At 46.8% G+C, this 13,592-nt stretch overlaps 1 protein-coding gene across 1 annotated transcript in view; it reads left to right on the top strand.

Moving 5' to 3' along the window:
- The first annotated feature begins 3,220 nt into the window (after positions 1-3,220).
- Positions 3,221-13,592, top strand: part of LOC139250599 (uncharacterized) — a 33,202-nt gene continuing 22,830 nt past the window's right edge. The window contains exon 1 of the mRNA XM_070872996.1: positions 3,221-3,559. Coding sequence (XP_070729097.1) covers positions 3,295-3,559 — 265 coding nt within the window. The 5' untranslated portion in view covers positions 3,221-3,294. The remainder of the gene's footprint in view (positions 3,560-13,592) is intronic.

Below are 13,592 nucleotides of genomic sequence, written 5' to 3'. Positions count from 1 at the left end.
CCTCCAGTCTATAGGAGCTGATCCAGAGTCGATAGACTGTTGGAAAATGATCACCAGTGCATCCTATTTCTAGGGCCACTTCCTTAAGTACTCTGGGATGCAGACTATCAGGCCCCGGGGATTTATCGGCCTTCAATCCCATCAATTTCCCTGACACAATTTCCTGCCTAATAAGGATTTCCTTCAGTTCCTCCTTCTCACTCGACCCTCGGTCCCCTACTATTTCCGGAAGGTTATTTGTGTCTTCCTTCGTGAAGACAGAACCAAAGTATTTGTTCAACTGGTCTGCCATTTCTTTGTTCTCCATTATAAATTCACCTGAATCTGACTGCAAGGGACCTACGTTTGTCTTCACTAATCTTTTTCTCTTCACACATCTATAGAAGCTTTTGCAGTCAGTTTTTATGTTCACAGCAAGCTTCCTCTCATAATCTATTTTCCCCCTCCTAATTAAACCCTTTGTCCTCCTCTGTTGAATTCTAAATTTCTCCCAGTCCTCAGGTTTTCTGCTTTTTCTGGCCAATTTATATGCCTCTTCCTTGGATTTAACACTATCCTTAATTTACCTTGTTAGCCACGGTTGAGCCACCTTCCCTGTTTTATTTTTACTCCAGACAGGGATGTACAATTGTTGAAGTTCATCCATGTGATCTTTAAATGTTTGCCATTGCCTATCCACCGTCAATCCTTTAAGTATCATTCGCCAGTCTATTCTAGCCATTTCACATTTCATACCATCGAAGTTACCTTTCCTTAAGTCTCTGAATTAACTGTGTCACTCTTCATCTTAATAAAGAATTCTACCATATTATGGTTGCTCTTCCCCAAGGGGCCTCGCACAACAAGATTGCTAATTAGTCCCTTCTCATTACACATCACCCAGTCTAGGATGGTCAGCCCTCTAGTTGGTTCCTCGACATATTGGTCTAGAAAACCATCCCTAATACACTCCAGGAAATCCTCCACCACCATATTGCTACCAGTTTGGTTCGCCCAATGTATATATAGATTAAAGTCGCCTATGATAACTGCTGTACCTTTATTGCATGCATCCCCAATTTCTTGTTTGATGCTGTCCCCAACCTGACTACTACTGTTTAGTGGTCTGTACACAACTCCCACTAGCGTTTTCTGCCCTTTGGTATTCCGTAGCTCCACCCATACCGATTCCACATCATCCAAGCTAATGTCCTTCCTTACTATTGCGTTAATTTCCTCTTTAACCAGCAACGCCACCCCACCTCCTTTTCCTTATCTTTGAAGGGGATAACAGAACATTAAATGACATAAGCGATATAATCAATAACTGTTTCAGATTGTCAGCATTTGCAGTTGGTATCCTAGAATGGTTACAGCACAGGAGGCCCATTGATCCCGTGCCGGCTCTCTGCAAGAGCAATTCAGCGACTCCCACTCCCCCGCCCTTTCCCCATAGACCTGCAAAAAGGTTTTTCTTCAGGTACTCATCCAACTCCCTTTTGAAAGCCACAATTGAGTCTGCCTCCACGACCCTTTCAGGCAGTGCATTCCAGATACTAACCACTCGATGTGTAAAAAGGTTTTTCCTCATCTTGCCTTTGGTCCTTTTGCCAATCACCTTAAATCTGTGTCCTCTAGTTCTCAACCCTTCCGCCAATGGGAACAGTTTCTCTCTGTCGACTCTGCCCAGACCCCTCATAATTTTGAACACCTCCATCAAATCTCCTCTCAATGTTCTCTGCGCCAAGGAGAACAAGTCTAGCTTCTGCCGTCTATTAAAGTAACTGAAGTCCCTCATTCCTGGAATCATTCTCGTAAATCTTTTCTGCACCTTCTCTAAGGCCTCAACATCCTTCCTAAAGTATGCTGCCTAGAAATGGACACAATACTCCGGTTGGGGCCGAACCAATGTTTTATACGCTATAGTTCTACCCCTCTCTGCCCTTTACACTATTACTATCCCAGTCTATATTGGGATAATTGAAGTCCCCCATTATCATTACTCTATAGTTCCTACACCTCTCTGTAATTTACCTGCACATTTGCTCCTCTTTGCCTTTTGAGAATATTCTGGATTTTTCCGTGATTACCTTTGAGAATCAGGGAGCGTTTATACAGAACTTCCCCTCAGGAGATTAAATGAGTGAGTGAGTGAGTAGAGTCTATGATAGGGTAGCGTGTATACAAACTGTACAAGGAGATTTCATGGGCATGTAGTGTTTATGGTGTGTTTGTGTGAAGCGGGGTGGAGGCATTAAATGGACAGAGTAAAGTCTATGATAGAGTAGAGTGTACATGGACTGAATGAGGAGAATAAATAGGTAGGGTAAAAAGTCTATGATTGGGAAGAATGTCCATGGGCAGTGGGAGGAGAGTAATTTGATGGTAGAGTCCAGGATAGATTGTATACAGGTTTGCAAGGAGTTCAAATTGGTGGGTGGTCCATGATAGGCTGTAGAAGGAGAAACAGTTGGTAGCTGGTCCATGATAGGCTGTAGAAGGAGATACAGTTGGTAGCTGGTTCATGATAGGCTGTAGAAGGGGATACATTGGTAAGTGGTCCATGATAGGCTGTAGAAGGAGATACAGTTGGTAGCTGGTCCATGATAGGCTGTAGGAGGAGATACAGTTGGTAGCTGGTCCATGATAGGCTGTAGAAGGAGATACAGTTGGTAGCTGGTCCATGGTAGGCTGTAGACGGAGATACAGTTGGTAGCTGGTCCATGATAGGGTGTAGAAGGAGATACAGTTGGTAGGTGGTCCATGATAGGCTGTAGAAGGAGATACAGTTGGTAGGTGGTCTATGATGAGGTGAAGAAGGAATGGACCAGATGAAATGAATGTCCTTAAGTAGTTCAATGCTTTATAATTTTGCTGGTTATCAATTGTATTCAACTCTTTTCAGATACGTTTTTGTCTGAGTACTTAGTGACCAAGGAAAATTCTTAAAAAATATATTTTTAATCACATTCAACACTATATTTTATCCCAAGTGTGGTTACATAATATTCCCGCACAGCTAAACTCATAGTAAAGAGTTCATGGTTCAGAACTTTAGAAAATGATTCCATTTTTAATATAAGGTATTAACAAATTAACTCTGCTGATTTAGTATTAGAATCTGTTTTTCCTTTTAAGCACATAATCTATGTTGCCTGAACTTTCCATTTAAAGAATGAGGACTATTGGAAACCTTCAGACTGGTTCTTACATTACTGATATTTTTCCCTCAAAGTTGCAAATGCTCCAGTCCTTATCCAGGCTCCGAGCCTGGAACGTGTCACAGAGGGTCACACGGCGCGGTTACAGTGCACCATGCGGAACACCAGAGTGAGCGACACCGATGTCCACTGGTACCGGCAACTACCGGGGCAAGATACGGAGTGGGTTTTAACACATGAGGCAAGTGGCAGCACACGAGGGAGCCCAGGTTCCACTGACCGTCTCCAGCCTTCCAGAGACATCTCCAATAACAGCTTCATTCTGACAGTCACAGACGTGCAGCCCAGTGACACTGCCGCCTATTACTGTAAAGTGTGGGGCGATATCAGCGGGAGCGGAACCCAGCTCAATGTAACCAGTAAGTACAGTTTACGTTATACTAACTGATCTCCGATGGTGTCGTTGATGGGCAGGCTGAGAATTGAAGAGCAGTTTTGCTTGTTTATTTCTAATTTTTATATCACGGATTAAAACGTTGTTCAAAAATCTGAAAAAATTAAAGTATTTTTCATGAATTTTCAGTGCTTGCACCTGATGAAATCAATATTTGTAAATTTTGCGGTGTGCTCGACTGTAAGGGGTGGTCTCTATGAGGGGGTCAGGTTCCCTTCTGTCCAACTTGAGCGGTTCGAATCACTTCCACTCCCTTGGGTTCTCGACTCTGGATTTATTTGGGGGATGTGACAAAGTGCAAAGGACAACTGGTTTGATGCAAAAGAACTTTGATTTTATTTTAGTCAAGAAATTACAAACTTATAATTACTCGAATAGGAAAGTACAATGTCAAAACTTATTCAAACTTATTAAAGAACAATACCGTACACTCTCAGAGGGGGTTACAGTAGCTTATAATGACTCTAATAGAGAACAACACATTACATTCAAAGGGGGTTACAGTAGAATTATACCTCCCACCTCCCAATACCTAATTCTAGCTAGGTTAGACTCCAGGGCAGGCAGGGACTATGCTTACCAATCCTTTTGACAGTTAACGGTAGATCGCGGTTTCAGGGTTCGCTGGATGTGGTAGGGTCTGCTTGCCGTACCCCGAATGTTGGAGAAGACTTTCTGCTGCACAATCTTCAGTTGGGTTGAGTCCACTGATGCGGTAAGACGCGTTTTGGATCAGTGGGGTAAGTACCCGTTTTGTTTGGTTAGAAATAGGTTTCTACAGTCGTTTAGGTAATGTTTTACCCGTTGATAGGTCAGGATGAGATTGTAGAGTGGAAACTTTTCGATTCTTCGTTTTTTTTCCCGTTGGAGTTTTGTTCGAGTTTGGTCGATTGCGGTGGTTTTCCGTTGATACCACGTTGGTTGTGGTCGGTTGGTTGTGGCCGCGATGGTGATGTTCTTCCTTCCTTCAGGACTTCAGCCTTCAAGGCTGGAGAAGTTAATTTACAACTGTCGCATTTGGTTTCTCTGTTATATGGCAAAGTGTGTCATTCCCTCTGTTGAGACAGGGTGCCAGTTATACGGTTTGAGTGGTTCTAATCTTGGCGCCAAATCAGTTTAGAATTCTTTGTTTAAATTTGGCAGGCTTGACTCTTTGTAATATTTTGGCGGGCTCGTTAAAAGTTGATATGTTTTGGCTGGGTTGATGTTAGAAAACTGTTTCCTAATGGAAATATTAGTTTGGTAAATGCAATGTCCTTTTGTGCTTAGTTTTTCGCATACAGGCTGGCTTGTGCCTCTTTGTGATGTATATGCTAAAATGGTTTTCCAGTTTCAAGTTGATGGTTAGCTATCTCTGGGTCATTTTGTAATGTTAATGTCTCTTGTGGAGAAGGATTCTCGAATACCCATTTCTCCAGACAGGCTACTTTAGTCCTCACACCCAGGTAGTCTCACTAATCAGGTTGTCTCCTGTCAGTTCTTTTAGGCCGCCCACAGCCTTGAATTTGTCTTGTAAAAGTTCAAAATTCTATTAAAGGTCATAGTTTCTTGTATTAGCACTTTAGGGTTCCAAACTCTTTGATAGATAGTCCCAAATTAAATTTCCTTTCGAATGAGCCCAAACACAAGTGGGGGTTCTTGTGAATTTTGCACCCTTTCAGTCCCCACTATTGACACTCCATACTCTTGAGTGTCAATCAAGGTAAGCAAAATTCCCAAGAGTCAACCTTTCCTGCATTTATATTAGCTAAACATTACCCTGCATCCCCCGTTGAAATGTAATGCAATTTGCAGGCGAATATAATCATTACAATTCGGTTAGAGCATAGAGGGAGTGCCCCTCCTTTACTCGGTTTTCTCAGTCGAGTAACGGTATACAGTCAAACACAACTTTAAGTAAAATAAAATGAAAGCACATAGTAACACATTCTCAAGTCAAACACATTTTAAGTTCAGTAAAATAAAGGTACATAGTCAAAACATTTTAAGTAACACTCACGATGTTGCGGTTTACAGCAGGTAAATTCAACACAAATTAAACATGGCAGTATGGTGTCACCCCTCCCTGCGCGATTCCCAAGTTTGGCCAAGGAGCATACAGCACCCTTTGGTGCCTGACCTGACGGCCTCTGCGTTTCACTCGGCAAGTGAGACACCATAAGTAAGGAATAATCGCGAGTTGGCAGATAACTAAAGTGTGGGAAGCGATTTGGATCCAGACTGGGACTTCTATATTTCTGAAAAAGTCCCACCAAGGTGGAATTGTGATCGCGAGAATCTGTTTCCCTATCTCAATTGTTTTCTGTTCTAGAGTGTAGAAGTGTTTTTGTGAGATAATTACAGCTTTTAGCAGAGCAGTAAGATGTTCGGGTAGAGGGGGAATTGCATAGCCAAAATGTACAACATAATCCTGCAGGTTTGTAATGTGTTCCTTCACAGTAAGGTGGACAGTGGAGGGTTCAGGAATGGGGACAATCTGTTCCTGGGCCACTTGAACTGATGCCTCAAGTTTGAAGCAAAAACTGCTGTCACTTACCGGACATCAGAAGTGTCCATGTTGGTAGTGGGGTGCACTGGTGGTGACACAATATGTCCCACCCCCTATGTATGTTACCTGTGGAGGGACCTGGTCTTGTGCTGTTACCTCCATGGTGCAGTTAATAGACTGTGCGCCAGCAGCTTTAAACCCACACTGTGATTTTGAATAGACACTCAAGTACTGGGGACACAGTATTACGTGTGCACCCCGGCTCCGACACCCGGAGAGGTCAGTACCCGTTACAGCATGCCCCCACTTTATGACATAGGGTGGGACCGCTGTGAAACGAATGTGTGCACCTCCCTGAATAACTCCAATGTTCTCCACCCGGTATACCGGTGTGGGTCGGGCTGTCCCACCTATGACCGGCATCCTTAATACCATCCCCATAATAGTGTGGTTAGATTTTCCACAGTCTACTGGGACAGGGTAGGCTTCAGAGGCTAGGCGGAGCTGGCACGGGCTTAGTGAATTGCTGTACGGGTGGAGGGCTGCGAGGTGCTTGTTCCTGATCTAAGAGGGGACTACACCTTGTTTTAAATCTTCCAGGTTGTTGCGGCCCTCTCCCAACAACCATGCCCCACACAATACGCACACCTCGTTCTGTGCAGCCTGGTCAGAAGCGTTTCTATCCTCCCGTATGAGTGCATTCACTGTCTGTGCATGTTTTTCCAGCTCGGCCACTATTTCCTTTAAATGGACAGTCATAGCCTGGTCCTCGTGTAGTTCTGAACCTACTACTGTATTCTCTTGTTTCAGGATTTTCCTCAATTGGTTCTTTAAACCGTTTATCTGTGTTTGTAGTTGTATATCATCAAAGCTATTTATTACAGAGGATGCTGTATTGTAGGTAGTGAAAACGTCGTTTATGATTCCCCTCCTAGGTCTCCCCGAGCCCATGGTGTCCCTAGCGTTTAGGGTGTATAGATCTGCTTTGTCTACATTTCCAAAGCCTAACTCATAACATTTCTTGAACATGTCTCTAAGTAGGGCCTGGTATAGCAGCTCTGTTTCCTTCGGACACCATGCAGGCAGGTGTACCTCGGTAAGGTTTAAAATTACTGAAGCTATTGCATAATGTACCCCCTGGTATAACACCTTCTCGGTCGGTACCAATACTAATCCGTTCCCAGGTCCCTTGGTGGTGGTAGGACACCTTTCTATTACTGTGTGTATTGGCGGGTTGTGGGCAGGGGTTTCTTAATATGTGCTCTCAGTTCAGTGGCGTTAATTGGGAGTGGGGAGTGTGGGACCACGCACCCGTGTAGGCTAGAATCCCACCCCATCCCTTCCCCTTCACCTTGCCATTGCCTGGCGAAGGCGATCGATCTGCCTGCGGGACAAATACTCTCTGATCCCCACATGCAAACATAAATTCCTTGTTCGGATTCCCACCATTTGTCCCGACACACTTTTACTCCTCTTCCCTGTGTCCCCGTGATGGTGCGCTACGTATCATTACTGAGTCTTTCCCAGTCCGATTCCTGGTCCCATGCATCCTTGCTGAGTTTTCTGAGCCACCACCATCTTCCCAGGAGAATATTCCCTTTGCAAGTCAAACATACACGCTTTCCCTCTGTAACACTGACTCGGGCAGCGATGATCCGTATCCGGGGACATGGAACTGATGCCTCCTCGTAGGTAAAACCTTCCTGGCTGGAGTAGCGGATAGAGTTAGATCCCAGCCACCCTGGCCATCTTCCCTCGTGGGCGTAAACGGCGAGTTCTTCCACGTCTCGGGGGCCACCCTCAGTGGGTACGATCGGTGCTCTCCCTCCTGAACACCCGTAAACGAGGGATTCTTCCACGTCTCCTCGGTCACCGCTGCTCATCCCTATCAGGGCGAGTAGGAACAGGATCCTTTCCATACTGTTCTCCTTCCTGTGGGTACACAGAAAACCGATTGTCTAGCCCTGAGAAAGCTCTCTGGCTTGACAAAGGGGACCAATTTCCAATTTGGGCTCATAGTCTTTAATCGACTGGCTGTCTTATTCAGTTCCTTGTGGACTGATGTCTGCTTCTAACTTTATCTCAAAGCCATTTTACTCTTATCTTACCGGTGCTTCCTTAATAGCCATACCGATAGATTCTTCTTACTCCCAGGCATTACCCAGCCTGTGCCTCTTTTAATAGCTTCTTTCCTTATCCCAGTAACTAATAGATATATACTTATTATTACACAGACGAACCTTACATAGTCTAACTTATTCCTTAAACATTCTTAAATTCATATCGTATTATATATGTACATCTGCCACCCGTCTCCGGGTGGCCAGGTTAATTCCTGCCTTCTTTCTTTCTTTCTTCTTCTGCTGGGTATCCATCGAGGTCGGTAATAGGTCCGTCTGCACCGCTGGACCCGGAGTGTCTTGATCGGAGGTGGGCCTGAGTCCCACACTATCGGGGAAACGTCCCCTCTAGTGCTGCAGCACACCGCTCCTTTGGGGGTGGCTGCCTGGTTCGTTTCTTCCCCTGGGGGTTCTGCCTGGTTGAGGGCTACAGGCTGGGGACTCTCACTTGGTGGCTGTTCCACCGCTATCTCTTCTGGGGGCCCCTTATTGCCTGAGGCGACCAGCTGGGTGTCCCCGCTCGCGGGCCGGTCTCTGACCTTAGGTGCCCTTTTGCAGATGGTCCCTTTCCCGGGGCTGAACCATTTAAATTGGAGCACTGGTGACCACGGTGTCTTTGGCCGTGCTGTGCGGGGAGTCCTTCTTAAGGCTCTGGCTGCTGGAGGTGCGTCCAATTCCCAAATGATTGGGGGGAACAGCTCCTCCAGTAACACAGTCCACCGCCCCTCTAGGTACAGTCTGTGGGTCTGCCACGTTCCCTGTGGGATCTCCAGTCTTCCACAGTGAACCCTTCCCTTTTGTGAGTGCTCTTCTGTCCCTCTGCCGTTTCTGTAAGCTAGGGTCAGTTGCCTAAGCACTCCCTGTTCGGTGGCTTGGGGATCTCTTGGGTCGAACCAGGCCTCAGCCTTGGTTCTTATTCGGGTTAAACTGTTAGCTACTAGGCTTCGGAGCCAGTGTGCTAATTCGTCTGGCCTTAAGTTATCCCTGTCTATGTCCTCGGTAACCTGACATTGAAAATAGTTCTGACTGTTTTTAAACCTTCCCATTATTTGGGTCCTTTCCTGTTTTAGCTTACCGAGTTCTCCCGATAATCTTTCTTCTGACATAACCCTTTCCTGGTAGTTCTCTGCGCATTCCCATAACTCTGCCTGTAGTGTCTCATTAGTTTTATCTAGGAGTTGGACCTGTCGCTGTAGACAGACCAACCATATTGCCTTCTCTACTGCTTCTTTGTGATCTTTGCTTGCTGTCCACTGGGCTGCAGCGTCCGCTGGATGCACAGCACGCATAGACTAAACACCCATTCCTTCGTGACATTCACTTTCTTATACACATAGGAGGAAATCCTCTCTTCCATTTTGGTTCTTTGCCCCAAACCAGCACTCTCCACATCACAGCCCGTGTACCAGAGTCCTGCCGCGGTCGCCATTTTGTAAGGGGTGGTCTCTATGAGGGGGTCAGGTTCCCTTCTGACCAACTTGAGCGGTTCGAATCGCTCCCACTCCCTTGGGTTCGCGACTCTGGATTTATTTGGGGGATGTGAGAAAGTGCAAAGGACAACTGGTTTGATGCAAAAGAACTTTGATTTTATTTCAGTCAAGAAATTATAAACTTATAATTACTCTAATAAGAAAGTACAATGTCAAAACTGATTCAAACTTATTAAAGAACAATACCTTACACACTCAGAGGGGGTTACAATAGCTTATAATGACTCTAATAGAGAACAACACATTACATTCAAAGGGGGTTACAGTAGAATTATACCTCCCACCTCCCAATACCTAAGCCTAGCTAGGTTAGACTCCAGGGCAGGCAGGGATTATGCTTACCAATCCTTTTGACAGTTAACGGTAGATCGTGGTTTCGGGGTTTGCTGGATGTGGTAGGGTCTGCTTGCCGTACTCCGAATGTTGGAGAAGACTTTCTGCTGCACAATCTTCAGTTGGGTTGAGTCCACTGATGCGGTAAGGCACATTTTGGATCTGTGGGGTAAGTACCCGTTTTCTTTGGTTAGAAATAGGTTTCTATAGTCTTTTAGGAAATGTTTTACCCGTTGATAGGTCAGGATGAGATTGTAGAGTGGAAACTTTTCGATTCTTCGTTTTTTTCCCGTTGGAGTTTTGTTTCGAGTTTAGTCGATCGTGGTGGTTTTCTGTTGATACCACGTTGGTTGTGGTCGGTTGCGATGGTGATGTTCTTCCTTCCTTCAGGACTTCAGGACTTCGAGGCTAGAGAAGTTAGTTTACAACTGTCGCGTTGGTTTCTCTCCTTGTCTTGATGACATCAGCTTGGTCTCGGTTGTATGGCAAAGTGTGTCATTCCCTCTGTTGAAACAGGGGGCTAGTTATACGGTTTGAATGGTTCTAATCTTGGCACAAAATCAGTTCAGAATTCTTTGTTTAAATTTGGTGGGCTTGACTTCTGTGTAATATTTTAGCGGGCTCGTTAAAAGTTGATATGTTTTGGGTGGGTTGATGTTCGAAAACTGTTTCCTGATGGAAATATTAGCTTGGTAATTGCAATGTCCTTTTGTGCTTAGTTTTTCACATACAGGCTGGCTTGGGCCTCTTTGTGATGTATATGCTGAAATGGTTTTCCAGTTTCAAGTTGATGGTTAGCTATCTCTGGGTCATTTTGTAATGTTAATGTCTCTTGTGGAGAAGGATTCTCGAATACCCAGACAGGCTACTTTAGTCCTCACACGCAGGTAGTTTCACTAATCAGGTTGTCTCCTGTCAGTCCTTTTAAGCCCACCCACAGCCTTGAATTTGTCTTGTAAAAGTTCAAAATTCTATTAAAGTTTGTAGTTTCTTCCATAAGCAGTTTAGGGTTTCAAGCTTTTTGATAGATAGTCCCAAATTAAATTTCCTTTCAAATGAGGTGGCGGGGTGGGGGGGGTGTGGGGGTTCTTGTGAATTTTGCACCCTTTCACTACATTGTGAGACCAAACGCACATTGGGTGTCTGCAAGTGTGACCCTGAGCTTCCGCTCACTTGCCATTTTAATTCTCCTCCCACTCTGCCCTCTCGGCCCTCGGCCTCCGACACTGTTCCAATGAAGCTCGAGGAACAGCACTTCATCTTTCGATTAGACACTTTACAGCCTTCGGGATTCAACATCGAGTTCAACAATTTCAGGTCAGAGCCACTGCACCCATTTTATTGCGCTGGTAATGAAATAAAAACAGAAATTGCTGGAAATACTCAGCAGGTCAGGCAGCATCTGTGGAGAGAGAATCAGAGTTAATGTTTCAGGTCGATGACTTTTCATCAGAACTGGAAAAAGTTAGAGATGTCACAGGTTTTAAGCAAGTGCAGGAGCAGGGAACTCTCCCCTATCACAGATCCTACCCACCCATTGAATCCCCTCCCACAGCCCATGTACACACTCCCCTATCACAGACCCTACCAACCCATTGAATCCGCTCCCACAGCCCATGTACACTCTCCCCTATCACAGACCCTACCCACCCAGTGAATCCCCTCCCACAGCCCATGTATACACTCCCCTATCACAGACCCTACCCACCCATTGAATCCCCTCCCACAGCCCATGTATACACTCCCCTATCACAGACCCTACCCACCCATTGAATCCCCTCCCACAGCCCATGTATACACTCCCCTATCACAGACCCTACCCACCCATTGAATCTACTCCCACAGCCCATGTACACTCTCCCCTATCACAGACCCTACCCACCCATTGAATCCCCTCCCACAGCCCATGTATACACTTCCCTATCACAGACCCTACCCACCCAGTGAATCCCCTCCCACAGCCCATGTATACACTCCCCTATCACAGACCCTACCCACCCAGTGAATCTACTCCCACAGTCCATGTACACACTCCCCTATCACAGACCCTACCCACCCAGTGAACCCCCTCCCACAGCCCATGTACACTCTCCCCTATCACAGACCCTACCCACCCATTGAATCCCCTCCCACAGCCCATGTACACACTCCCCTATCACAGACCCTACCCACCCAGTGAATCCCCTCCCACAGCCCATGTACACTCTCCCCTATCACAGACCCTACCCACCCAGTGAATCCCCTCCCACAGCCCATGTATACACTCCCCTATCACAGACCCTACCCACCCATTGAATCTACTCCCACAGCCCATGTATACACTCCCCTATCACAGACCCTACCCACCCAGTGAATCCCCTCCCACAGCCCATGTACACTCTCCCCTATCACAGACCCTACCCACCTAGTGAATCCCCTCCCACAGCCCATGTATACACTCCCCTATCACAGACCCTACCCACCCATTGAATCTACTCCCACAGCCCATGTATACACTCCCCTATCACAGACCCTACCCACCCAGTGAATCCCCTCCCACAGCCCATGTATACACTCCCCTATCACAGACCCTACCCACCCAGTGAATCCCCTCCCACAGCCCATGTATACACTCCCCTATCACAGACCCTACCCACCCAGTGAATCCCCTCCCACAGCCCATGTACACACTCCCCTATCACAGACCCTACCCACCCAGTGAATCCCCTCCCACAGCCCATGTACACTCTCCCCTATCACAGACTCTACCCACCCAGTGAATCCCCTCCCACAGCCCATGTACACACTCCCCTATCACAGGCTCTACGGGTTCGAAATGGCTCCTCTCCTTAAGGCCTATTATCCTCGCAAATTGTCAGCCTCGCTGCAGAGTGGAGTGGCTGCCGACTTTTGGTGGAATGGCCGCTGCTAGCCCAATTGCCCTCCCGAGGTTTCCCGGTAGTGCCCCAATCGCTCCCCCCCCCCCCCCCGCCCACCTTATCGCTCCACTGCTGCCGATCCATGTAAAGTGTTTCATCACCGTGTGCACTGCCGAGCTACCTCCTGACGGCGACAATCCCCTCGGAAAATCTTCGGCTCGTCCGGCGGTGCCAAAACCTGTTTTTTTCCCGGTGGTCCAGTGAGGCTGTGGCCTTCTGCAGCGGTGGTGTGGCTTCCCTTAAAGGGAGGGCGCACTGCCGCTGCCGCCATCTTTTTTTTTGTTGGCCAACTGCCATATCGGCCTGACTATTATGCTCCCAGGTTCGGCCAGGCCGCCAACAGGCAGCTGGGCACCCCATGCCCTCTTAGGTGACAGGCTGCTGGCCCGGCCGAAACCCTCCCTAGTGGCCCAGGGTGCAGAAGTTTTAAAATCGCGGAGACTCTCCCCTTTAAATGAAGTGGAGAGCCATGGTGACGCGGCGCCGTGATGACATAATCGCGGCAGCCACTCCGTACCGCCCCCAGCTTCTGCCCTAAAGTGTATTCCCCAGCCCGTATCCGCCCCTCAAGTGTTGTCTCCGCCCCCTTTAGGAGCGACTTCCAGATCCAAGGACAAAAACAACAAAGAGCCGAATGTCGCTGAAGAAC

This window comes from Pristiophorus japonicus, unplaced genomic scaffold, assembly GCF_044704955.1.
Source record: "Pristiophorus japonicus isolate sPriJap1 unplaced genomic scaffold, sPriJap1.hap1 HAP1_SCAFFOLD_399, whole genome shotgun sequence".
Taxonomy (NCBI): domain Eukaryota; kingdom Metazoa; phylum Chordata; class Chondrichthyes; family Pristiophoridae; genus Pristiophorus; species Pristiophorus japonicus.
Note: the sequence above shows the minus strand (reverse complement) of the source record. Positions and strands in the feature narration are given on the sequence as shown.